At 43.9% G+C, this 27,277-nt stretch overlaps 1 protein-coding gene across 8 annotated transcripts in view; it reads left to right on the top strand.

Moving 5' to 3' along the window:
- The window catches only part of VPS53 (VPS53 subunit of GARP complex), a 143,908-nt gene extending 116,966 nt beyond the window's left edge, over window positions 1-26,942 (top strand). For 7 of the 8 annotated variants that reach the window (XM_010596477.3, XM_064271508.1, XM_023556245.2 and 4 more), the window contains 5 exons: window positions 750-898; window positions 4,824-4,893; window positions 18,124-18,261; window positions 19,694-19,798; window positions 20,283-26,942. In XM_010596477.3, the coding sequence (XP_010594779.1) occupies window positions 750-898; window positions 4,824-4,893; window positions 18,124-18,261; window positions 19,694-19,798; window positions 20,283-20,453 (633 nt within the window). In that variant the 3' untranslated portion in view covers window positions 20,454-26,942. Of the gene's footprint in view, window positions 1-749; window positions 899-1,243; window positions 1,404-4,823; window positions 4,894-18,123; window positions 18,262-19,693; window positions 19,799-20,282 lie in introns of those variants that run through there. The other variant, XM_023556247.2, reaches the window with a different exon arrangement.
- Window positions 26,943-27,277: the final 335 nt, after the last annotated feature.

The following is a 27,277-nucleotide window of genomic DNA, read 5'->3' on the forward strand; positions in this document are numbered from 1 at the left end:
GCTGGAGAGCATCTTTCCTTTCCTTTTATTAAAATCCCAACATAATCCTAAAGATTTTAGGAGTTTAAGATTCTACACACACACCTTTGTTCTATATTTTGTTATGAAAAATTTCAAGTATATAGACAAGTAAGAGAGAATAGTATAATGAACCCCGTGTATCTACCGCCGAGCGTCACTGGTTTCATTTGTGTCCCCATGTTCTTCCCCAACCTCAGATTATTTTGAAGCAAATCTCATACACCATATCATCTCTAGTTTCCTTTTCAAAAACTCCCAAACTTCTCCCAGTTTATTTGAGAGAAAGGTATAAGTCAATTCTCTTCCAGGTTTCATTTCTTTTAGCCCAGCCAAGTTTCTGATCTCCCAAGCAACCAGTCTGCTCTGAATTCGATGTCCCTCCTCTATCCTCCTGCAGTCCCCTACTGGTGAAACAGTTGACAGAAGAATGGGACCGTCAGTTTGTCTGACTGGAGAGGATTCCTTCAGAAGATGGCAGCTTAGATAGGAAGGGAAGGCTGTTTCAATTATATGGATAGGGCAGGGAAAGGCAGGTTACACTTGGCTGTCAACAGTAGGGTGGGCAAACTTGCTTTTATTCATGATTAACTCCTACAGAATGGATAGGCCCCTTCCTGTGATAACAAGCTATGGCCTTAATTTCCATCCCACCTGCCCCTGCCCTGATGACAGGTGAGGCTGCTCCTAAGGAGGATCTAAAGGCTTGCTCTGTCCTGTCTTTATTTCAGATGCAGTGGCAGAATGTGGAGCACGTTGGTGACCAGAGCCCCTACGTCACCTCTGTCATTCTTCACATTAAACAGAACGTCCCCATCATCCGTGACAACCTCGCTTCCACACGGAAGTACTTCACTCAGTTCTGCATTAAATTTGCCAAGTAAGTCCTGGCACATTCTCATCACTGGGTTATTTTTAATGCCACACTTACCACCCAGCATGCTCACAATCCAGGTGTCCCCACCATCCAGCTGGGGCTCGTTCTGGTGCCTGCAGGCAAACTAATTTTAATTTGTACCCACAAGAAGCATAATAATACAACTAAGTCTGGTACTTAAAGTCATAAATAGCAGCAAGAGCAGTACAAGCGTTAACCACATCAAGGCAAACAGAAATGAGTTGGAGATCCTGTTGTTTTGAATTATGTGGATATGACTCCCCTCCACGGGCTTAGGTAATTAAGATTATTTTCCAGTGATTTCATGTATGCATTTTATCTCTGCAGCCAGATTCTACCAGCAGGGACCACCAGTTCTGTTTCTTTTGAGCCCTCTCTTCCTTCCTCCCCATAGTACTTAGTACTGTGGCTGCCAGGATTTAACCACTTGTGGACATCTCTTGAGTCCGGGGAAGATGCTAGAAGTTGGGAAGAGCGAGTCAGGGAGTTCCATTGCCAAGGTATATGAGTGAACGCTGAGCTGTGTATTTTCCCGCACATCCTCGTGTGTGGCCATTTCTGACTTGAGTTTTAAAGTAGGGAAACAGTTTGGTCTTTTGCCGATCAGCATCTGGTTGTAGCACTGTTCCCCCTGAGACCCAGCAATGTAGAGGGTCAAAGTCTCCTCTGACCAATTATCCAACTAGCATTTTGGCAAGCTTCTCAGGGAAGGACTTCAGGAACGTCAACCCAGTCCAAGCTACTGTATTTAGGTTGTTCTCATCCAAGTCCCAAATGGTGAGTCAGGACTCCAAGTTTCTGTCTTCCCCAAATCTCTCAATTTGTATTCAATTAGGGCTTTCCTCTCCATCACAAATAAATCCTTAAGGAGCAACAATTTTAGGGTGGCTTGGAGCATTAGCTTCATGTTCCAGTTTGTCAAGACAGGGTAGAGTGGACTCTCCAGGGAGGCATTAGTGTTTGCAGTATGGCAGATGAGCCAGGAGTTGACATTCCCTCTGCTCTCTGGGCGCTCATTAATGTATGTTAAAAGTACTGCTGATAAATCACACTGTGACCTTCCCCATAACCACAGGTAGAAACACTGTCTCTGTAAAAATTTATTGTACTTAAAAATCCCCAGTGTGGATGCACAGGGTCTGACTTAGCCAACATTAAAGTGAATAAGGAGTCCATTGACTTCGCTAGTCCCAGCATCAGCCTCGCATTCTCTCAGAGCCCTCAGAGCCCTTTAATTTTATCACTAAGCCCGTATTGAGTGAGCTGGGAATAAGATACCCACCTCTCACATCTGGAAAAATTCAGCCTGTGATCTGGCAAGTAGTTTTCTGTTTTAATCCGTGGTACCCTCTCATCCTCCTAAAATTCTAACCTGGGTCCTCACTCAGAGGTGGGACAGTAAGGAGACCCTTCCCCAGCCCAGGGCAGTTGCCGCCATCCTTTGCCTTTGGCAGTTAATCTTCACACTGTGGGGACTTCTCCCCCAAAGACAAGTTCCTGGTCACTAGCTTTTTCCCACCCACCCCCTGTAGCCTAGCACACAGAGACAGTTCAAGGGCATAGCCAGAACTTACTCTAGTGGGAAGTAACTTAGGTTACAGACTGTGTGTTCAGTTGTGATTAGTCATGAGTTCAATCTCACGTTCCTTGTTAGGCCTGGCTCTCGTATAGAGCACTGAAGCATCCCTTCCAAGTCGTCCCTTGTTCTCACTCCTTTCTGATCACTGGGCCAAGATCTGATCTCTACAGTGGCAAGCTCCTTCCCCCTTAACTTCCTTTCCTACCCCACCAATTCAAAGCTGTAGATGTTTCCTTTTGCCACCAGTTGGTCTCTGAAGGAAAAAAAAAATGCCTGTTTAGACATTAAGATCACTCCTGTGGTTGAAACTGTAAGTTGAACCCTCATCTGCTAAGCTGATTTTCCTCCATTCAGTAATGGAGATGATAAGACCAGCCTCTTATAGTGGTTGTGAGGATAAAATGAGAAGACACGTGTAAGCCTTCAGCTAAAGTGCTAGTACTGAGCTGCCATTCAAAAAGCAGTACCTGATGCCAGTATAAAAACATGCTTTATTATCCACTTGGCAGGCATTCACTTGAGTACCTGCAGTGACCCACACACAGAATTAAGTGCTTTGGCTTAGTAGACATGGTCCCATCTTCATGTGACTTACAGTTAAGTAGAGGGAAGTAGACATGTAAGCAAATAAGTATAATATAGTAGATTAGATGTTAGGGTAGAGGTCTGTGCCAGGCAGAGGGAGCAGTGTAAGCAAAGGCATGGAGGCATTCAGCAGCTTGCTGAATCATGGGATCTCCAAGGAGCGCAATAGGATTGGAGCATAGGGTTCCAGGGCATAGAATGATAAGGCTGAGGTAGAGAATAAAGATGAGGAAAGGCCTTGTCTGCAGCCCTGTTACAATCAGGGGAGGGACTTGGCCATATTTGCATTTCAAATAGATCCCTTGGGCAGCAGATAGATTAGAGAGAATGAGGCTAAAGGCAGGGAGACCGGTTAGGAAACTATTGAAGGAGTTCAAGTGAGAAATGGTAAGGGCAGTAGCAATGAGGAGAAGGGGCTGGATATGGGAGAATTTCAGGGGAAGAGTTGGTAACTGATTGGATCTCAGGATTGAAGATGAGGGAGCAGTCTTGGGTAACACCCCAGTTTCTGACTTGGCTGACTGAGTCGATGGTTTCTAGTCCACTGTGCCTGGATTCTGAGGTGGGAGTTGAGCCTTGGATATGCTTGGAGGTGCCAGTGGGACATTTCAGTGAGATGTCCAGTAAGCCATTGGATCACAGTGTACAGGAAAAGATGTAGAGAGAGGTAAGGGGATGGAGGTCACAGCCTGAAGAACGAGGAAAGGGTGCTAGCAACCTTTAATCCTGCAAAGCCCGATTTATTCCCATTGCTTTCTCCCTTGGTCATGGGCCCTGCTTGACACCTCCTGGTCAGCTCCGCCTGGATCTTGCCTTGATTATGGGCATTTCTAGTTCCCACACCTTTTATTCTGCACTGGTACAACCAAGCTTTGTCTGCTTTGGCCTCTGCAGTTCTTTCTAGAAAGCCCTCTGGACTATTGCAATTTCATTCTCCCTTTTCCCCAAACCAGCATCATCAGTCCACCAGGTCCATGCTGCCCTTCAGTCTCAAGTGGATTTTTGAGAGGTCCTATATTTTGGTCCTTGATATGACAGTTATTCCCTTAGCAATTATTTCCTATTTTTGCGTTTAGGACCCTATAACTACCTCATGCATATTCTGCTCTTATATCTTTTAGGATGTCTTCAGCTACTAGTAATAGAAGCCCTGACTCAAACTGATTTACACAATAGGTGAATTTTTTATTTCATATAAGAGGAAGTCCAGCTATAGGACAGATCCAGGGATGGTTGAACCAGTAGTTCAACACTGTCATTAAGAACCTAGTTTTTTACTCTACCCTGCTATCCTTGAGACTGGGTCATCCTCAGAATGGTGGTTAAATGGTAGTTCTGGATGTTATTTCCAAACACGACAATGCGCTAAGGATGGGGAGAGCCTGACCCCAGCCGTGCAATGAAGTCCTTCCCTCCTGCCTGATTGTGCCAGCTTAGATGATGTCCCCATCAGAGGACCAGCAGCAGTCACCTAGGCATCCTACGCTCTGCCTGGCTGAGGCTAATTAGAACTCACCTATATAGGTTAGGATGGGATCAGCTTTTCCCAGCATCCCCAGCCAAGCAAAACCAGGACTTCACTGGGGAGGAAAAAGAAGGCAATGGATGTTGGTAGGCAACAACAGTATCTATCTTATGTAAGGAAGTAACTAGGCCTTAAAAAAAGAAAAAGAATAGAAAGTTTATACAGTTTTTTACTTAAGAGAGAATAAGCCTAACTGGTCACTTCTTTCTTATCCACAGCTCCTTCATTCCCAAGTTCATCACCCACCTCTTCAAGTGCAAACCAATTAGCATGGTGGGAGCAGAACAGGTAAGGTGAAGCTGGCATAGGGCCTTTGCTTTACAGCTTTGCCATAGATAAACCCATACCTTTCTCATATAAGTCTGCTCTGGAGAACTAAAAGGGCTCATTCCCCCTGTTTGGGACTAGTATAATAACCTAGCTGCTCCTGGCCTCATTCTTCTATTTATTTAAAACATTTTTGTTGAGTAGTTACTAACCACCAGGCATTGTTCTCAGTGCAGGGTATACACCGCAGTGAACAAGACAGAAAGGTCTCTCCTTCTTGTTGCTGACATTCTAGTAAGAAGACAGATAATACACAAGTTCACAAAGAAACTGGAAGAAGACTGAAATGGAGTAGCCTGAAGGATATAAAACTAGGTTATGTGGAAAAATTTCTTAGGAGTGGAAGGCAGTAATGAGTTTAAATTGGATGGTCAGAGAAGGCTTCTCTGAGAGCTGTGGCCTGAGAAAGAGCCACTTGTGTAAAGACCTGAGAGAAAGGTGTTCTAGGCAGACAAGCAGCAAGCACAAAGGCTCTGATTATTTTGGACCCCCTAAAAAAAAAAAAAAAAATTTTTTTTTTTTTTAGTAGCTGTCCTATGAGTCCAAGCAGCTTGACAGCAGTGGGCTTGGTTTTTTCAGTTTGGTTAGTCTCTGGGGCAGAGGTGACTTTAGAGTAGCAAGCGAAGAAAGCCTTATCTTCTTGGTAAGGAAAAGCTCTGCTCACCTCACCCGAGGTGCTTTCCCTGATCAGCCCCACTCTGTTCCCTTGAGTTCTGTGCTTCAAGACATCTCTTCGGAGTTTGTATCACCTCAGCGCTGAGCAAGAACTCGAACTATATTTTAAGTGAGACAATAATATAATTCTAGACATTTCTATAAACGCTGGTCTTACACCAGATCAGTCTGACTTGGTAGAGGCTCCATTTTCTCCCAGCTCAGTGACTTGCCCTCACACTGGCCTCTCACTTGTGCTGGTCCAAGTTGTGCCTCAGTAAAACAACAGGTTAGCCTGTACCACGGCGTATTGTGGGCCCTTCATGAAGAGTCCAAGCTGGGGGTGTAACATGTGCGAGTTCTGAGAATCTCTCCTATCCGCTAAGTGCAGTGTGCTTCTTGTATCTGCTAAGTGCAGCTACTGTTTTTGTAAGCGAGTGGTCTTCCTAGGTTATAAAAAGGCAGTATCATGTGGTCAGTAAGAGGATGGGCTCTGGAGCCACAGAGTCCTGAGGCCAAATGCCGTTGCTGCTATGGAGCAACTGTTTGCCCTTAGACAAGTTACTTAACCTCCCAATGCTTCCAGTTCCCTCATCTGTAAAATGGGGGTAATCATAAGACCACCTCGCAGGGTCATTGTGAGGCTTAAACAAGATAATGCACATAGAGGGTGTGGCACAGTGTCTGGCACATGCCAAGCCCTCAGTAAATGCCAGCTCTTACTCATTTTAAGCCTCCTGAGTCCAGGGACAGGAGTTGGTTTCTGCTTTCACTTCTCATCTTCCCTGAGGTCTCTTCAGCACAGGCCTGCACAGTAACATCGAGTCAGTGCTTGTTGCTGGCTAACTGGCTGACCAGCTATAGCCAAAGTCAAAAGTATCGTTGTCTGAGAAAACTTCCTGGGAGGTTATGGGAATTCAGACGCAGGCTCTGCCTGACTGTAGCATTTCAGTGTTTTGAAATTCTTGACCCTGGCATGTCGTAAGCATGAAACTAATTCTGTCCATTGGAAACAGAAGAACAATGCCCCAACACGCCATCTCCAGTTTCATTAGCACATGTTTACTGGGAATTCATTCTGTTCACCTCACTGTAGTGGGTAATCAGAGATGGTGTGGAGTGATTACTGTCTCTGTATCTGGGAGAAGCTTTAGAGTTCTCTATAACTATGTTACTGTGTTTCCGTCCCCAGACTTGACAAAGCCACTGGAGCACGAGGCTGATTCATTGGCAACATGTTTTCCATGAGTTTTCACCTTTGCCCAGGCCTTACTAGCTGATTTAGTGTCCAACAATCATGTTTTCATTTCATCACATGAATCTAATATCCTATGTTTGCCTCAGGTTTTCTGTTCTTCAAAAGAATGTTAAAATAATCAGCTCAAACACAAATAATCAGTATTTTCAGAAAAATATCAGTGTGGCCAGTGGGTACTTCTGCTTTGAGATGTGAATTAGAAAACCATGTGCTGAAACTGGAGTTTTCCTTTATCAGACCGCAGGCAAACACGATAGGAGAGCATGTATCTTTACAGGCCCAGCCTCAGGGAGGAAGCGAGTGAGAGCGGCAGGGCAGTGTGGCCCTTGAACAATTCCCAGGTGAAGTTCAGGTTTAGCTGGGTCCATGCTTGCCCTGAGCACCTGGGCTTTGAAACCTAAGCCACCCTGTAGCTGGAAGCACGTTCATTCAAGAAGTTAACAGAGACTCACAGACTGACACAGATTCTGCCTCAAGTCATGGAATGGCAGTAATCCAAGCTTTAACAGAAGCTGTGAAACTCAAAGCTAATATTTAGCCTAATCTCGGCTGCCTCTGCTTCGCCCCAGATGGGCTAGGACCTAAATTTAAGTTATGCTTCAATACTTGTGCCTAAAATGAGAAAGGAGACATTTTCCTGCTCTTTATTCTTTCCTGGTTACTGTGTAAAGTGAGTTATTTATCTTCAGGCCCCCGAGTCCTCTTGAGCTATTGCATGGGCGTGTGGAACTGAACCGAACCTGCATTTGTAATACCTCATGCTGGCTTGTGAATTTCAGAGACTCCTGTGGGACTTGCAGGTCGTTAATTAGTCTTAACGGCCACAGTAGTATATGACTGAACACACAGTAGAAATAGAATCCATTTGCACAGATTTACTACAGAGAAGGCAGCACAGTGTGGCATAGGGGAAGGGCCCTGGGCCGCCACGAGACCCGGGTCCAGTCCCCAGTCTGATGTTAATGACCCCTGTGATCATGAACAGTCGCGTCCCAGCTCAGGGCTCATTTCCTTTGTGTTCAGTAAGAGCACCACACCAGGCATTCTCGAGCCGCTTTGAGATCTGTCTTATGGAGTCTGAGATATTTTGTACAATGTATTTCAGTCTATGAAGTTATTTTCCTTTTCTTTCTGTTATCTTTATTTACCATATTGACTTTTAAACTCACATAATTCAAACCTATCTGAAGAAAACATGTTTAAAGCAAATTTTAGATTTTTTTTTTTTAACCCAAACACCATGGAAAAGAAAAAGAGAATCAGGTAGTGTGTACGTCATGGCAGTCTGGCAATCAGAAAAATGAGAAAGCAGGATGGTTATTCTCAGACACGGTTCTTCTAGGTACATTTCCTAAAGGCGGTGGGATGTTTTAAGCACTCCTAAAACGAAAAAGAAATGAATTGATAAAATGTGATACTCATTCATGATAAATTTTAAAAAACAAAAACCTTAGCAAATTTAAAAAAAAAAAAAAGGTAAATTGTTGAATCTGGTAAGAGATATATTTTAAAAACTTATGAGAGGGTATGGATTACCTGGGTATATCCACTTGTCACAATTGAACAGTTTTAAGAATTGTCTGTGTGTAAATTTTATACCCAAAATATTGAATGAGAGGTAGGAAGTGATTACAGCAGAATTTCTCAACTTCAGCCCAATTTGGGGCTGAATACTCTTTTGTTGAGGGGGCTGCCCAGTGTATTGTAGGATGTATAGCAGCATCCCTGGGCTCTGCTCACTAGTTGCCAGTAGCATCCTCCCAGTTATAACAACCGAAAATTCTCCAGACATTGCCAAATGTCCCCTGGGGGGAAACGTCCCCACTGTTAAACACCACTGGATTAGAGGTGTAGATGAAGTGAGAATGGTAAAGTGATTTTGGTTGTTGAAGCTGGGTGGCCGGTGCATCAGGGTTCACTATGCTATTCTGTTTACTTCATATATGTTTCAAATTCTCCATGATAACATGTTTTTTAAAAATGATAGTGGCCGACCCCCACACGTGTAATCCAAAGAAAAATTTTGGGAATTGACACAAAACTAGCATGCTTCCAGAAATTAAACTAGCTTCCTTCTAGATTTACAGCAAAACTTATGTTTGGGAAAGCTAAACTTTCTCCTTCCTTTAGAGAGTGTGTGTGTGCGCGCGCGCGTGCATGCTTCTTCCCAGATACTAGAGCCGTCTTGCTCTTATACAGTACTTTTCACTTCCTGGAGAGCTTTTCGAATATCTTCTCTCCCCAGTCATTCGTTTTTCTTTGTCTTAAGACCTGACCCTTCTAGCCTTTCTGCTGAGAGCTCACAGCCTCTCCTACACTCAGTCAGAAGGGTGAGGAGACAAGCACAGCCACACTCCATAGGAGTTTGTAACCATTGACAGGGTCATAAATGGAGATGGAAAGCCTGGCCAACACTAAACAAGTTTGTGAAGTAAATTAATCAGTTAATTCAAAAAAATGACAGTGAACGTCATGCTTAAGGGTAAAATACAGAAAGCTTTTCTCTTGAGATTAAGAATAAGACAAGAGTGTCTGCTATCAACATTTCTATCCCACATTACCCTTGAAGTCATGGCTAGTGCAGTAAGGCAAAAAATGAAATAATTTTTTTTTTTTTTTTAAGAAATCAAAGGTGTTAGAAAGGAAGAAACAAAACTGTCATTTTCCACAGAGGACATGATTGTGCATGATGATATCTAGAAGAATGTACAGATAAATGACTAGAATGTAAATTTAGCAAGGTCGCTAGATAAAAGGTCAATATTAAAAATTGTATTTCTACATACCAGCCACAAACAATTTAAAAATGAAAATTTTTAAATGAAGCCATTTATAGTAGCATCAAGAAACATTAAATACCTAGGAATAAATCTAACAAAAAATGTGCACATCTTCTACCCAGAAAAACTACTCAATATTAAGATAAACAAGAGCTTCTAAATTGGCAGGATAGATCATGTTCATAGATTTAAAACACCCGATATTAAAAAGATATAAAGTCTTCCAAAATTAATGTACGTACAATGCAATTCCAATCAAAATCCCAATAAGATTGTGTATGTATGTGTATCTATCGGTAAGCTGATTTATAAAATTTAGATGGAAATGCAAAAGACCAAGAATAGCTAAAATGATGTTAAAGAAAAAAAACAGAGTTGGAGGACTTAAACCTCGGGATATTGAGACTTATTTTGAGGCTACAGTAATTAAGTTGGGATGGCACAAGGGACAGATAGGCCAGCAGAGTGGAATTGAGTTCACATATGTAACACTTGATTTATACCATAAGTGACATTGTAATTCAGTAGAGAAAGGATGGTCTTTTCAGTAAACAGTGCTGGATAATTATATATCTGTATAGAAAAAAATTAATCTTGACCTTTACAACACACTGTATATAAAGATCAACTCCAGCAAGGGTTTGGATAAATTGGAATCCTCATCCATTCTGGTGGGAATTTACAATGGTATAGCTGTTTTGGAAAACTGGCAGTTTCTCAAAATGTTAAACATAGAACTACTATAACCCAAAACCCACTAACCCACTAACCCACTGCCATCGAGTCGATTCCGACTCATAGCTACCTTATGACCGAGCAATTCCACTCCTAGGTATATACCCAAAAGAATCAAAAACATATGTTCACACAAAAACTTGTATATGTACTTGTTCATAACAGCATTATTCACAATTGCCAAAGAGTAGAAACAACCTAAATGTTCATCAGCTGATGAATGAAGAAACAAAATTTAGTATATCCATACAATGAAATACCACTTAGCAATTAAAAGGAATGAAGTATTAATACATGCTAACTATGAGTTGGAACTGACTCAAGTTTGGGTTTTTTGGTTTATAACATGGTTGAACCTTGAAAACATCATGCCAAGAGAAGAAAGAAGCCAGACACAAAAGGCTATATATTGTATGATTCCATTTATATAAAATGTCCAAAATAGGCAAATTTGTAAGATAGAAAGTAGATAAGTGGTTACCGAGAACTAGGGCTCAGGGAAATGGGAAGTGACTCCTAATAGGTACAAGATTTCTTTTTGGTATGGTAAAAATGTCCTGGGGTTAGATAGTGGTGGTAGTTGCACAACTTTGTCAACATACTAAAAACCACTGGATTGTCTACTTTAAAAGAATTAATTTTATGCAATGTGAATTACATCTCAATTTTTAAAAATCAATTCCAGGTGGATTATAGCTCTGAACATGAAAGGTAAAACACTAGAGCTTCTGGAAGATAACATAGCAGAATATCTGTATGACCTTGAGGTAGCCAAAGATTCCTTAAACAAAACATAAAAAGTGTGAGCCATAAAAGAAAAGACTGATAATTTGGACTACATTAAAATTAAAAATTTCTTTTTAGCAAAAGAAATTTTGACCAACACTGAACAAGCTTGTAAAATAAATTATCAGTTAATTCAAAAAAATGACAGTGAACATCATGCTTACGGGTAAAATATAGACAGCTTTTCTCTTGAGATTAGGAGAAACTCTTTAAATGTCTCTTGATGGTGTATTTAAGACGGAAAGTAGATAAGTGGTTACCGAGAACTAGGGGGTGGAATGATGGGAAGTGAATGCTAATGGGTACAAGATTTCTTTTTGGATTGGTAAAATGTTGTCAAAAATACACCCTTAAGAGAGTTAAAAGGTAAGCCACAGAGTAGGAGTTAATATTTGCAGTACATGTAACTAACAAAGTACTCATATTCTAAATACACAAAAAGTTAATTAGAAAAAGAATAGAAAAATGACAAAAGACTTAAGTAGGCACTTAAAAAAGAAAATATTCAAAAGGTCAGTAAACATATTAATTATCAGGAAAATGCAAATTAAAACCACAGTGATACCAGAATGAGATTAAAGCAACTGACAAGTGTTCGTGAGGTTGCGGAGCAAGCGGAACTTGCGTTCGTGGCTGGTGAGAGTGGAAATTAGCACAACCGCTTTGGAAAACCCTTTGGCAATATCTGCTAAAACTAAACCTACCCTGTGATCCAGCAGTTCTACCCTTGGACCAATTCTCCCCAAGAAAAATGAGTGCTTATGACCACCAAAAGGCATACAAGAATGTCCATAGCAGGTTTATGAGCAGTAAACTGGTAATGGGGGGCAGAAGAGTGTTAACTTTGTTGAGAAGGAGAGAGCATTGACTGAAGAGGGCATGAAGGAGCCTTCTGAGATACTAGAAATGTTCTATATCTTGAATTAAGCAGTAGTTACATGAGAGTAATACATATATAAAATTTTATCAAGCTGTATACTTGGCATTTGTGCACTACCGTGTTAAAGTTATACCTAAACCAGAAAAAAAGAAAGAGAAAAGAAACAAGGTACGTCCCCACCTTGGTCCTCCTATCTTGAACTGTCTCTTCTGTGCCACCACATTGCAGAACTTTTCAGAGCATATATGGTTCTTTGCCTTCTAGGCGTGTGCCTTTATTATATCTACTTAAGATTTTCATTGCTACTAAGAACCATGATGTCCCTCAAGAATTGCAGAAAGGTCTTTGAAAATAGAAAGGGTCCCCCTCAAATGTTTCTGTTGCTGGGTGATGAATTTTCATGGGCATAGCATACTAGCCAACCTTGCACCCCAGTAGCTTATCAGTGACATCAGATAGCCCACACCACCCCAAAGTTACCCCTGAGGCTCAAATGAATGTGGTGATGGCCACCTCTTGCCCGATGCCCCATGCCTATGGAGATGAACAACTGTTTTCAAACAAGAAAACAAACAGATTTTCATGATAAATGGGACCTTTTGCCTTCACTTCCTATAGACAGCTGCCAAGTCTGTCAGACTCGCTCCCGCCTTTTCTGACTGAATTGCCCTTGATAAAACCTGAGACCATGGTTTTCATGTGTTCAGCTGTCTAGTGAGGACAGAATTTTATTGTGACTGTCCAGGGGATGAAAATGTCATATCTCCTTAGATATAGGGGATGCTAGAGAATTATGTTTGGTTCGTTCAAAACTCTTCTAACACTTAAGACTATTCAATTATTTATGCTTATAGTATATCTCTGGGAAGTAGAAAATATTCCCATATGTTTTCAAACATAATAATTTTTCATACCAACTAATAAATGCAGAGACATGACTTCTATTTTGACAAGCCTTTCAAAATTTGCTACGTGGAAGGCAAAGTTGATTCCTCATCAGGCCTCAAGTTTAAAAAAAAAGCACTTGCCGTCCAGTCAGTCCTGAATCATGGCAACCCCAAGTTATGAAATCTTTCCAGCAAATAGAAATATAGAAAGTAATGTAAATAAAACCAACACACCACACAGCTCAGTAAAATCTTAACATGTTTCCACATTTGTGTTAGATATTTTCTTTTTTATATGAAGTCAATGATTATAGTTATTGCTGAAGCCCCCTGTGAGTCCATCCCTGCCGTTCTCCTCCCGCTCTGCCCAGAGGTAACCACTATTCTGATTTTGATTTTTATCATTTGCATATGTGTTTTGATATGTTACATGTGTATATATATTCATAAATGACCTATAGTTTTGTTTTGCATATTTTAAAACTTTATGTAAATGGTACTATACATATCACTTCACCGCTTGCTTTTTCTGCCCAACGTAATGTGTTTTTGAGATTTAGCCATGTTGATAGATGTCGTTTTGAGTTCATTCATTTTAACTTTACTATCATATTGTATTGCATGAATATACTACCATTTGTTTATCCATTCTACTGTTAATGGACATTTAGATTATTTCCAGTTTTTTGCTTTTACAAACAATGATGCAAGGAGCATTATTTTACATGGGCAAGAATTTCTCCAAAAGATATAAATGTTTTGTAATGGGATACGTGTGTCTTCCAGTGAGAAAATATTACTAGGTTTCCTGCAAAGTGTTTGAACTAACTTATGCTCTCCTCACAATTGTGAATTTCATTGTACCATGTCCGTGCCAGTACTGGTATTATCAGACTTTTTACTTTTGCCTATGTGGTGGTTGTAAAATGGGATACAATTATGACTTTATTTTGCATTTACCAAATTACTAATAAGGTTAAGCATCATTTCATACACTTTTGGGGCATTTGAGTTTTCTCTTTTGTGAATTGCCTGTTCACATTCTTTACCCTGTTGTTGTTGTCATTGCTATTGGGGCTATTGGTATTTTTCCTACTGGTTTGCAGAAATCTTTATGTATTCTGAGTATTACTCCTTTGTCAATATTGCAGATATCCTCTCCCAGTTTGTGGCTTTTCTTTTAAAAAAAAAAAACTTTTCTTGACTTTTTATGACAATAGTCTCATACAGTATTTATCCTTTTGTGATTGACTTATTTCACTCACCATAATGTCCTCCAGGTTCATCCATGTTATGAGATGATTTGCAGATTCATCGTTATTTTTTAACGTTGCATAGTATTCCATTGTGTGTATGTACCATAGTTTGTCGACCTGTTCATCTGTTGATGGGCACTTAGGATGTTTCCATCTTTTTGCTCTTGTGAATAATGCTGCAGTGAACATGGGTGTGCATATGTCTGTTTGTGTGAGGGCTCTCATTTCTCTAGGATACGTACCTAGAAGTGGGATTGCTGGATCCTATGGTATCTCTATTTCTAACTTTTAAGAAAGCGCCATACCATTTTCTACAGTGGTTGTACCATTTTACAGTCCCACCAGCAATGTATGAGAGTTCCAGTCTCCGCACACCTTCACCGGATTTGTTGTTTTGTGTTTTTTTGATCATTGCCATTATTGCCAGGGTAAAATAATAGCTCATTGTTATTTTGATTTGTGTCCAATATCTAATGGGAGCCCTGGTGGCGCAGTGGTTAAGAGCCAGGGCTACCAGCCAAAAGGTTGGCAATTTGAATTCACCAGCCACTCCTTCGAAATTCTAGAGGCAGTTCTACTGTGTTCCATAGGGCTGCTATGAGTTGGAATTGACTCGATGGTGCTGAGTTTGGTTTATTTGGTAACGGCTAATGATCACGAGCGTCTCTTCACGTATTCGTTGGCCACCTGAATGTCTTCTTGGTGAAGTGTCTGTTCACGTCCTTTGTCAATTTTGTAACTGAATTATTAGTCTTTTTTGTTGTTGAGGTGTTAAAGTTTTCTGTAAATTTTAGAGATTAGTCCCTTGTTAGCTGTGTCATTGCCAAAAATTTTTTCCCAGTCTGTAGGTTCTTCTGTTTTTACCCTTTTGGAAGAGATTTTTCATGCATATAACTGTATAATTTTTAGGAAGTGCCAGTTTATCTTCTGCTGTTCGTGCATTTTTAATTGTGTTTGCTAGTCAATTTATGCCATAAATTAGGGCCTCTAGGCTTGCCCTTATGCTTTCTTCCATGATCTTCATTGTTTTGAGTTTTGTGGCTTGTCTTTTTACTTTGTTTATGTGTCTTTTGATAGAAACTTAATTTTATTTTAAGGTAGTAGATTTTTCAGTGTTTCCCTAGTTGGACATTCTTCTCCTCCCATAAAAAAAAATAAGCTCTGTATTTTCTTCTTAAAGTTTGTAAGTTTTTCTTTTTCTATCAAGATTTTTAATCCACCTGGAATTTAGCATACTTACTTATGTGCCAGGTTCTCTCTGAGGAAGAGCAGTAATCAGGTCCAGTGGGCTGTGGGTGTCGCCGTGTGGAATCGGGTGCAGTGTTCTAATGCGGAGCTCTTTGTGTGGCCCTCAGGCTCTCCATGCCAGGCTCTCCCTGGATGCTCGGGTACCTTTCTCTGTGAGCCCATGGCCTTTTCAAAAAACAGACGGCAGGGTAGTAAGAATTTTCATCTCTGGAAACCCAGAATGGTCCAAAACGCCCTGGTACTTGGCTGGCTTGCAGCTGAGTGACCTGCAGAATTAGGCCTTTGGCTAAATACGTCACTGCATGAAAGCGTTCTTTCCTCAGTGCAGCCTTTCTCAGCATTGTTTGAGGGTAGCATTTCCGGCCAAGTTATTCCAAGTCAAACATTAATGACTTTCCCATATTTTTATACCACCATCAAAATTATAGTCATCATAACCATTAGATTTATAGTGTTTATCTTATCTTATAAATGAGTTTATCTTTAGTTGTTAATTTTCCTGTCTAAAGCAAAGTACAGGGAGAATCTGAGGGTGCAGTGTTGTGGGGCCAGTGGCAATCCCATTCCGTGCCTGCTTAATATAATTATGAAAGGCTTTCTGCAAGGAGCAGGCAGTGGCAGATGCGGCAAATCTTGCCTTGAACATGAGATTGACCAGCATCATCAGAGCTGCAGTAGTGACAGCAATGGGGGCTGTCACCCACAGCTGTTTTTGTCTGGTTGGTGAGCATAGTTCCATTCTCCTATACCAACAGAACAGGCCAGAGTTTGCCCTTCTAGGCTTCAGCCATTTCTGTGCCACCTGGTTGCTAAGAGCAGCAGCAGGTTAGAAGCACATGAGGAGGTAGCAGAAAACGTTGTGAGCTCTGAACCAGCACTGCCCAGTGGCATCTACCTGGGCAGCAGGAGTTAGAACTACCCTTTGTAGTTCCTGTCCACTGCATCATCTAAGCCCCTCCACCGTGTGGGATGCCAGTAGCAAGTTATTTAACCTTTGGAGCTTTGGTTTTCTCGTCTATAAAATGGGAACAGTAAATGGCAGGGTCTTGTGAAGACTAAATGAGATCAGGCAGACCTAGTATCCATCATTCCTGTCGTTTACTGGCCAATTAGGAAAGTTGGTATCCTTCCAAATAGTTGGCATCCATAGCTCTTAAACACTGCGCTACCAGGGCTCCACGGGCATCCAAGAAGGAAAAAAAAAGAAAGAAAAAGGCCGATCATGGCCAGAATACTGATGTTTAAATTTAGTAAAATTTCCTGAAGTCTCACTAGCATCCAGAGAAATTAAAAATATGACAATAATGAGATAGCAGTTTTGACTACTGAATAAGTAAGATTTTTATAACTTTCAGTGGGTATGAGGGTGCAGTCTGCATTGCTGACAGGTGTGTAAGTAGGTACGTTCCATTCGGAAAGCAGCTGGAATACATGTATCAAAAACCTTAAACTGTCCTCATTCTTTGATCTGCCCCAGAGACTGTATCCCAAGGACATGCCATTGATATACCTAGAGTCATATGTACAGTGCTACCTATCACAGCATTCGTGATATACAATAGTAAAAATCTAGAAACAAAATAGATAGGGGAGTGGTGTAATAACAGCCTGGGGTCAGGGCACCTGCCCTCCTCTGACTTCATATGGGGAGGAATCATCATCAGCATCAGCAACCCGACACCAACCATCTCTCCCATGGCGCTCTGCTTCTCTACTGGGTTTGATAATTTGTTTCAGTGGCCACACAGAACTCACAGACTATATTCACGATTACAGGGTTTATTAGAGAAGTAACAGGGCTCAACTCGGGATTGAGATCAACTTGAAAGTTAACAGGAACAACTTAGGCTCCGTTCCTCAATCACGACAGCTGCTTCTCGCCCTCTGCCTCTGGGCCCTGCTGGGGGCCTTCTTGGACAAAGTGTTACAATTCTTAGTTCCATGGGTGAGGAAGTCTCACCACAACTGCCTCTCGCCTGTCTCCTGCCATCTGGAGCCATCGTCTCTTGCTGTCTTCCAAGTTACAGCTCCTCTCTCCCTCTCCACGTCTCCCTTTAAGCCTAGCAGGATGGCAAAACTGACCAGTCCTCTCGTTAAGGCTCCATACACCTTATTTGCATGGTCCCACCCTGAACCTTATTTACATTATTAGCAAGCTATCCAGTCCCCTTGGTGGGCCACAAGCACCTTATATGCATAGTCCCACCCAGTCGTTTCGTGGGAGTTACAAAGACTGGCTAGAAGGGCCATTTTAAGCAATTCATTGCACCACAGACCACCCCCTGGCTCTTCTAGCCAGTGGCTAAATGTTTTAAAGTTAGACACACACATACATCCACACACACTATAGAGAACTGTATAACTATTAAAAACCATGAATTTTTTAAAAGACTTCCTATATTAAATGGGAAAACCAAGTTACAGTACTGTGTATACACAGTATCGTTTAGTTTTAGTTCTAGATTGATTTTTTATACACATACAGACAGGAAGGCATTATACCAACTTTAACTGAGGTTTGTTTTCCTGGGTGACGTGACAAGAATTAAAATAACTTTTTTCTTTTGCATTTGTTTATTTTCCAAATTTTCTGCAACGAGAACGTATTACATTTACAGTCAGAAAAAACTTTGTAATCAGCATGTGTCCTCCAGGTGTTGTGTCCATACGAAGTGGCTGGTAAGTAATATTCTGCTTCACTCCACAGCTGCTGCTGGACACCCATTCCCTGAAGATGGTGCTGCTCGACCTACCCTCCATCGGCTCACAGGTGGTGAGGAAAGCCCCTGCCAGTTACACCAAAATCGTTGTGAAAGGCATGACCCGGGCCGAGATGATCCTCAAGGTGATTGATGGCAGTGTCTTCCTTGGGGCTTCTGTTAACAGGGGCTGCTTATTTGGTTGCTTACTCCAAGGCATGTTGGTTTTGAAAGCATGGGTTAGGGCCTGTCCCCAGCCGTCCCAGAGGATGACCCCCATTCTTGGGTGGACTGGATTTTGGCTTCATCAAGTATTGTTGAAAGTCAGTGGACTTGGAGTCAGTAATTCTGACAAATAAATTCTCTGTTGTGATGAGATCCTTTGTCATAGGATTTGGCCAACATTGGAAGTTATATGGCGTTGCAGCTGTGAATCAGTGTGTAAGTCAGGGATCCCTTTGCTTCTCCCAGGAGTTTCAGCCCCTGCTATCAGGCACCACCTTCCACATAAGCTGCTTTTGCTTTCTATACTTGGCCGCTTTAAAAAAAACTTGGAACAGATGTTGCAGTCACTGCATCTAATCAGCGGACGGGTTTATTTTTTTAAAGCTCCATTTAACAAAATATTGTACTTGGAGTGATGATGCTGAGACTGTCTGAAGCTCTGAGCATCTGATCTCCACCTGGGCTTGTTAAAAAGGAAGAGGGGCCTACTTGGAAGGGAGGGGATGGCTAGAGGGCAAGTAGTACTCCCGTGAAGGGGTTTTAAAAGCCCAGGGCCTGCAGCAGGCTCTCCAGGTCTGTGTCACAAACAGAATGACTGAAATAACGGCCGGAATAAAGCAGCAGCGGGAGCCCGGCGCCAGTGGGCCCAGGTGAGAGTGGCTGCACAGACCTTGTGCTCACGGCCCAGGAAATTGGAAGTAGCCTAGTTGTTTTCTTACCCAGCTGGTTTCCTTACTGGGAAAGAAGAGCACATAATGGTTTGGGAATTAATCTGCAGAGGATTTCTGAGTGAACTACTCCTTGCCACACACTGGTACATTCTCAGGGATTCAAACAAAATCAGCCTGCTGGTGGAAGAAAATCAGAGGCTGCATTCCAAAACCAAGGAGACATGAATTTGAGGATCGCTGTGCCATTACTTTCCTTCTGTTTGTGTATTAATTGAAAGTTTAAATGACGTTCTAGATTTTAAGCCTTCAAAAGTGTGAGGCAGCTTCTGGATTTTTGCTTTTGAGAAAATCCACTTAAGTTGGTTCCTTTTGCCACCCATTTCTCAGCAATAATGTTATGTCAGGGCAGAAGGAGCAGGTACCACGTCATACCCAGGAAATGTCCCAAAAAGGAGACCCTCTGACACAGTGTTTGCCAAGTGGTCCTGACATTTAAAATTCACGTGAAACCCCACCCAGGCCTACTGAATAAGAATCTTCAGAGGAGGGACATAGAAATCTGAACCTTTAAAATCACCCCAGGTGGTATTTATGAGTCAGCGAATCTGTTTGTGATCAGCTTGAAGTTAAGGAGAGATGACCCCCTGCCCACTGACCATGAGTTGTCTCTCCCACTTGGTAGGTGGTGATGGCACCTCATGAGCCGCCAGTGGTGTTTGTGGACAACTACATCAAACTTCTTACAGATTGCAACACAGAAACCTTCCAGAAGATACTGGACATGAAGGTTAGCTCAGGGTCCTGTGTCTGCCCCAGCTCATCCTGCTCAGACTCTGGTTCTCAACTGGGGGTAGGGGCGCAGGAGATGGTCTCAGAATGCATACGCCTGACCCACTCTGCAAACCAGACTCTAAGAAGCCTTTTGAGGAGAAGGGTCTTGGGTGTATAAACTTGATGACTCCGGTAGCACCTCCACTGCCCGCCCCGGCTGGGGTAAAGGGCGTAGAGTGAGCAACGGGAGTGTTACCTTCCCCACAGTTTTTACCTGTCTTTTTTTCTCTTGACCCCTTCTTCCTTTCCTGTGCTTGGAACCTCTGGCTTTTCTCCCAGGCTACTTGCCAGGGCTGGTAACTCCTCTGAAGAGAGTGTTACTTCTCAGCCTAGAGCAATTGTGCTGTTTGCAGAGCCTCCGCTAACAGCGGGTCCACAACGGAACTTTTCCCTGCTTCTGGGGCCCAGACTTCATGGTGGTTCTTTCTCCTCCACCTCAGGGGCTGAAGAGAAGCGAGCAGAGCAGCATGCTGGAACTCTTCCGCCAGAGGCTCCCCACCCCGCCCTCGGGGGCAGAAGGCTCCAGCTCGCTGTCCCTGATGGCTCCCACTCCCGAACAGGAATCATCTCGCATCCGGAAACTAGAGAAACTAATTAAAAAGAGACTGTAGGAAACACAGGGGGCCTTTTATTTCCAGGCTGGTGACCCTCAGCACCCAGTTCCCCAGAAGCCCACTGGCCTCTCCCATCCTCCCCTTGACTCTCAGATTGTCAGTTCCGAGACTTCCTGGGACATTGTTAGTACATTTCTGCCATGCCCTGTTTTAATTCCTGCCCTAATTAGAGAAGCGGAGTAAGGGCTGGGCTGTGAAAAAAAGCTGTTGAGGTCATCTCTAATTTCTGAAGCAGAGGCAGCGGTGGCTTTCAGCCTGCTATGGCTCAGCTGCTGTTCCCTGGCTGCTCCTACCTGGTCGGATGTTCACCAACTCCTATAGCCTCGCCTCTGCAGCCACCCTTGGGCCATGCAGGCAGCTAGGTGAGAAGCCTGGCTCTCACCCCTTCCTCCATCTGCTACCGTTTGAGGTTACCTCCGCAGCCAAAACCCTGAGACTTTACCTCTCCCTCCCTGCGTTTGGCTGTAGGGCCTGAGTTCATGAGGTAGCAGATTGCAGGCTCTGGAAACCAGCCTTTCTTTATGAAGGGCGTGGAGGTATGAGCACTCTCCCATGTAAATCCCAGCGTACGTATTTTGCTTCTGGTTCTTTTCATGATGTGGCCAAGTTATCCCTGTGTTCTCCTCATTTCTCAGTAACCACCAGTTCCCTGTCTGTATGCTCCTACAGGGAGAGAGCCCCTCTGTGTCTCTCACCCAGGAGGCTGTATGCGCCAGGCCCTGGAAGCCCGGTGTCCTACCTGCCATGGGGCTTTTGACCTGGATGGGAGCAGCCTCACATCTGACTGTGAGAGAGGGTTCTGCGTGGCACATGCACTGGGTGATGTAAGCAGATTATTTTCACCGTTTCTTTATTCCCACACGGCTCCTGACTTCTAGGGGAACGATTGCCTGTCTGAAGGAAGCTGGGAAGCTTTCCTGGGAAAATGTCACAGAGTCTCTCCTCAGATGAAGCTGTGGAAAAGCCCAGGAGGCCTATGCCCGCTAGTCCCCTTCCTGCCTGTTCATTTTCAAATCCAGCATACGTTCCAGAGTCCTGAAACAGCAAGGGCCATGTGCAGCTTGGTGACACATCACCTGATTCCTACTGGAAAATAACCAGTCCACGGACACCCTAGAAATGGAACATGGATCTTAAACACCAGGCTGGGAACTGGCACAGCCCCCAGTGTACCCTGGGCCCTGGCTTGTCCACCCTGGCCTGGTGGGCCAGCAGAGCTTTGCAGAAGAGATTTACCACGTAGAACTGCTTCCATCCTCTTCCAGCGCCAGGACGGTAGGCAGCTTAGCAGGCAGCGCTGTCCCTCACTTGGTGCGCCGTCTGGGCTGACTGTGGCCACAAGCGGCTGCTGTTGGTGTAGGTATGAGTTCAGGATTCTAGTTGGTGGCCAGGTACAGGGGAGAGCTGAGAAGGAAGGTGAGCTGTTCACAGAGAATGTACACAACAGCCCTCACTCGGGGTAAAGTCAGCATACCAAGTCGGACTCAGAAATGAATATTGTGAACATGGTAAAGTTTTCTGAAAACCCATAAAGCTCATGACACCCATACAGCAGAAAGCATTAAGATTTGAAAATACGACCAGAAAAATGGACTATTTCTTCCCTCCGTGTTTTCCCGATATAACCACTGTCCACTATGCCCCTCCCTTCATCCTCAGCCTCTTCAGCCACAGCTTTGATCCAGGGCCTCATTTTGTCATTGACTTCCAGCCTTGTCTTGCTAGTCAGTGTGACGCTTATGTTTTGAGCATCTCAAAGTCCAGAACACCGAGAAGAAAATAGCATTTAAGTGGTGAAGAAGGAGGCGTGGCCTTGAGCTGAGCTCTCTCAGGACAAGATTGCTAAATAAGAAAAGGGATGGAGACGCTTGGGAGAGCACCTGGGAAGCTCAGTCGAGAGATTTCCTTCTTCAGGAACAGCCTCTTGCTGCTCTGGTAAGGTTTACAGGCAGCGCTAATTGAAGTTCGCGTTCTCTGCCCCACTCCGGAAAGGGGTGGTGGGCCTGCCTCCAAACAGCACAGCCGGCAATCTCGCCGTCTTGTCATCGGCCTGGGGGAGCCGGGAGAGCCAGTGACTCCCGTCCTGGTTCTTGTCATTCTCAGTGTTTATAGATCCGCACTTTTCTTTCTGGTTCGTTCTTGATGAGCCGTTTTCTGGACGTCTCCACAACGGCACTGAGATGTCAGGCCGCCTTGTTTTCCCCGTTGGTGGTCACAGCCAGAGGAGTTGCTTTCCTGATTTATTATGTTGTCAGGAATCTCCAAGGAGCCAACAGATGTCAGTAGGAGTTATGTTAAATGTCTCATTGATGGAGACTGAGTGCTGTGTGTGTCCTATAGAGACTAGCAGGTCTCTCAGCAGGGGGTAGTGTCCGCATCACCTGGGCCCTTTTCAAAAATACAGATGCCTGGAGATTCTGAATCAGTACATGGAGTGGGGCCCGGCAGGTATGTTAAAAAGTTCCATAGGCAACGATGATGTTCACCCCGGTTAAGAACCATTGTTGCAATAGAGAGAAATGTGCTTTCTTGAGGGGTCCCTGTAGTACATTTTCATAAATGTATATTTTTCTGGTTGTCTAAATGAAGTGTTACCACTCTGTAATTGACCTGGTACCAGCATGGTAAAAATTCTTTGCCGACAGCTAACAGCTTTCATTTCACACTTGCGTTGATGGTGGAGACCATGCCGGGAATCAAGCTCTCCCCATACTCACTAGGATCTTCCTGTTCTGATGACCAAGCCCCAGTCAGAACCTTTATTTACTACTGTCACTTCAAAATAAACTATGTAAAGAAATACCATTGCTGAAAGCAGCTGACCACTCTGATTCAGCTAAACTTAAATACTGTACTAGTTCCGTCCCCCACTCTCTCTAGTCCCTTAAAAAACAACTGTAAGTCACTTTATGTGGTTAAAATAAATATTGGTAATTTATAATTAATGAAGAATTACAACTGCTATGCCTGCAATGGACAGACTTCTGATAGCTGACTCAGAAGGGCCCAGGCTGGAGAAAGTTCGGTTGGGCAATAACAGTGAACAGAAGCCACAGTGGACAGGAAGTGACCTTCAAAGTCAGTTCTCAGATTAAAGCTAACTACTGTCACTCCTTCCAGTTTCACGGAATAAAGACCCAGTGCCCAGAAAGGTTTCCCACCCCCCAGAAAGGATGCTTGCTTTCTCATGCGTAGGGTGGCCTCCTCAGGGCAGATCATACAGGGTGGAGAGCCCGCCACAAGACCAGTGTGTCAACTATGGGCAGCCCAGGTCATGGAGCAGGTCGAGGGTGCCGCCTGGCGTGGGGGTGTTACACGGCCCATCCTGCATTGCTGCTGGACAAGGAAGCCTGTTCCTTGTTTACAGAATGTTAGGGATGTGCCAAAAGTTCACAGCTGGAAATGTAATTCCTTTCCCAAGGAAGAGAAGAGAAATCTCCAAAATTACTAGCTTGCCTGAGGGCGAAATCAAATGTTTCGCCCTTCTTGTCTCCTCCAAGTCAGGTTCCTAAAAATAAAATCGTTAGAACTGCATTGGGCCATTTAAGCAACAGCCTTGGAAACACGGACACATAAAGAACTGGCCCATGTAAAGGGTGCCTTTGCATTTTGTATGTTAAATAAAAATCTCCAGTCTCGTTCTAGGATTTATCAAAACAGGTAGCCTCCGGGGACCTCCAACTTCTACACCTTTGTGAGATGTACATTGCCTGAAAGCAATTGCTTTTTTGTGTAAATACTTTTCATTTTCCCCATCTGGAAGTGATTTCTTGGTGCATATTGGAGGACAAAAAACTACAGTTAATTAAAGCATTACTGGATGTCATTTGCTAAAATATATTTCCCTACTGTTGACACAAAACAGAATGGGCTGTAGGAAAGAATCATTAATGAACCTGTGGACCCCAGGCTCCCTCTGGGCCTCTGCCCTTCTCCCGGAAGATGGCCCTCCTCGCTGACAGTCTGAGGAAACGGCGCACAGGAGTAGGACGTGGGGCTCGTGAGGAGAGGCCTGGCCTGTCCGGCGGCAGAGGAAGCCCTTTCTGTAAATGTGTGTAGAGTGTCTGCTTCCGATTTGGAGCCCTTCTTGTGTTCTGAATCTCTGTTCTGTTGACTTTCCCCTCTCCACCCCACCATTCCAATCACGGCCTGCTTGTCCTGTGCCTGCCAGGTGATGGCCGTCCTGTGTACAGCCAGTTCATCCTGTTTCCGTAATAACTGAGTGGGCATTGTGCAATGAGAGCTCTTTGGGAGCTCTGATGTTTCTTTCAGCAGTGGAAAATCTGTTGCAGTGCTTCCACCCGCTCGGCTTCGAGATCGGTACCTAGCTTCCATTCCTTTATTTTCACCAGCTCCCCACTTTCATAGGGCAGCCAGGGATCAATCTGATGAGAAAAGAAACACTTCCATGTAACCCACCTAGAGGGGCAGCAGGAAACAATGTACCTACCAAGACCTCTTCCCGCTCACCTACGTGTGGGAGGTAATGGGAAGCAGCCAGAGATGGAGACAGTGTCCACTTGGAATGAAAGCAGCCCACAAAAGACCTGGCTTCCAGGCCTAGTTCTGGCACTTTGGCATTGGGCAAGTCATATATCCTGAGCCTCAGTTTTCAGTATCTGTGAAAGGGTGTTGTAATTAGCAGGGCTGTGAGGGTCACACAAGACCACACATGTGCATGTGCCCTGTAAGCCTCCATGCGGGGTGAATTGTGCAGTGTCTTCATTATCAAGCGCCAGCTGGGACCCATGGCTGCTTAAGTGGTGGCGTGTGACAGCCAGGTGGCTGGCTTGTTCTTCCTGGGCTTTAATGCAATGGCGAAGTGACTAAATGTCCTGCTGTTCATGTGCACTCTGCATCTGCAGCATCTGAATGTCTAGTCTTTGCCTTTTTAGGTCATGATCGTGATATCCAAATGACTCAAGACTTCTAAAAGCCTCTCCGTTTCTGTATTCCCCTTGCGCTGGCAGCCGCCGTTTCCGTAGCATTTAGGGATAAGCTGCAGACACTGAGTGGAAAGCATCTCCCTCCCGGTGGTGCTGGCTGGGGTGCCTGTTGTGGAAAATGTGGCACGTTTCCTCCAAAGGCAAGTCGGAAAGGTTGCCACAGGCTTCCTTCCCAAAAATTCCTTAGGTGTGGTGTCTGGTGTCCACACAGACCTTCAGCTGCCCACTCCTGAAAGCCACAGAACTCCTGCCCACACTCTGTTATTTTTTGTTGGCTGTTTTTGTTTGTTGTTGTTTTGACACACAGTGCCCAAAAACTCCTAACAAGATTATGCTGGAACAAGTACCCCTAACTGGGAAGACTGAGGATCACAAGCTGTTTCAGAGAAGTTTAGACCTTTTCCAAGGCCAGCTAAATCCCCGTAATTGGCTGGAAAGTGACAAAAATATCACTGTATTTGGCTCGCTCAGTCCCCTTCAGGGAGGTCGATTCTGAGAATGCAGTGATTTTAAAATAAAAATAGTGTGAAATGCTTTGTCCCCTGGGAATGTTTATCACTTCATCTGAGGGCTCTGGTAGCTTCTGCTCAGTAATCAAATGGAATTTGCACAATTGTGGTGCCTCCTTCCGTCTTGGGTAATTTTTCAACGAGTGAGAAGTGAAGAGTAGCTGCTCCACAAACTTCCCTCTACTTCTGGGGCCAAGAAAAGTATTTGCAAAGTGGGCCGCAACTTTCAGGGGTACTAGGTGAAATGGCAGCGGGAAACCAGCTTCTTCCGCTTGCTTGGTTTCTGCTGATGGGAAGGGGACTTCTCAAGAAAAGGGGAACTGTACCAGCTGCTGAGGAGCCCACAGTCCACAGGGGCCTTCACAAAATAATGGACCGTGACTGGGCTGGCTGGAGCAGCCACCGAAGGGCTTTAGCAAGCAAATGGAAAAAAATATCAGATGTTGCATAAAGAAGACATCAGTTCACCCACAGAGACACCCTCACAACCTCAGACTCACACCTGTGCATCTACAACGCTGTCCTCCACAAGCCCCAAGTGTGTCTCTGTGGCTGGCTAGCAGAGCTGGCAAGAAGATGGCACTGATGGTTGTTAAGGTCCCCTGGTCCCACTTGGCTCAGCTCTGAGCCTTGGCTGCAGACCCCAGCTTACTGTCTGACACACACACGGTCTCCTTGATCATGAGGGGACTGAGTGGGCATTCTGAACTGAACTGTGTCCTCAAAACTATGTATTGGAATCCTAACCCCTGTACCTGTGGATGTGATCCTGTTTAGAAATAGGATTTTCCTTATTATGTTACCTGGCTCATACCCGAGTAGGGTGAGTTCTAAATCTAAACACTTCTGAGTTATAAAAAAACAGGTTAGACACAGGCATGTGCTTGGGAAAGACAGATACCGTGTGAGGATCGTCAAGGGACCAAGGAGTGCCCGGGGCAATGGATAGGAAACAATCCACATGGCCGAGACCTGGATTTGGACTTGCAGCCTCCAGAACTGTGAGGAAATAAATTTATTTAAGCCACTGACTTGTGGTATTTGTTACAGCAGCACTAGGTAACTAAGACAGAGGGCCCAGGAGATACTGTGTCACCTGTACATGTTCCTGGAAAAAACATGTCAATAAAGGGTGGGAAGAGAAAGGAAACTTATTACTATTTATGTGTCCAGATACTTCATGATATTTCATCAAATCAAAACCCCCTTCCATAGGTCTGATTAACTCCATTTTGTGGTGGAGGACCTGGAGGCTCGGAGGAGGTAAATGACATGCCCAAGGCTCTGTGGCTAGTAAGTGCAGAGACAGGATTTGACCCAAATCTGATTTCAGCATCCATGCTGCTTGTATTACGCCAGTGGGTTT

This window comes from Loxodonta africana, chromosome 18 (genome assembly GCF_030014295.1).
Source record: "Loxodonta africana isolate mLoxAfr1 chromosome 18, mLoxAfr1.hap2, whole genome shotgun sequence".
Classification (NCBI taxonomy): domain Eukaryota; kingdom Metazoa; phylum Chordata; class Mammalia; order Proboscidea; family Elephantidae; genus Loxodonta; species Loxodonta africana.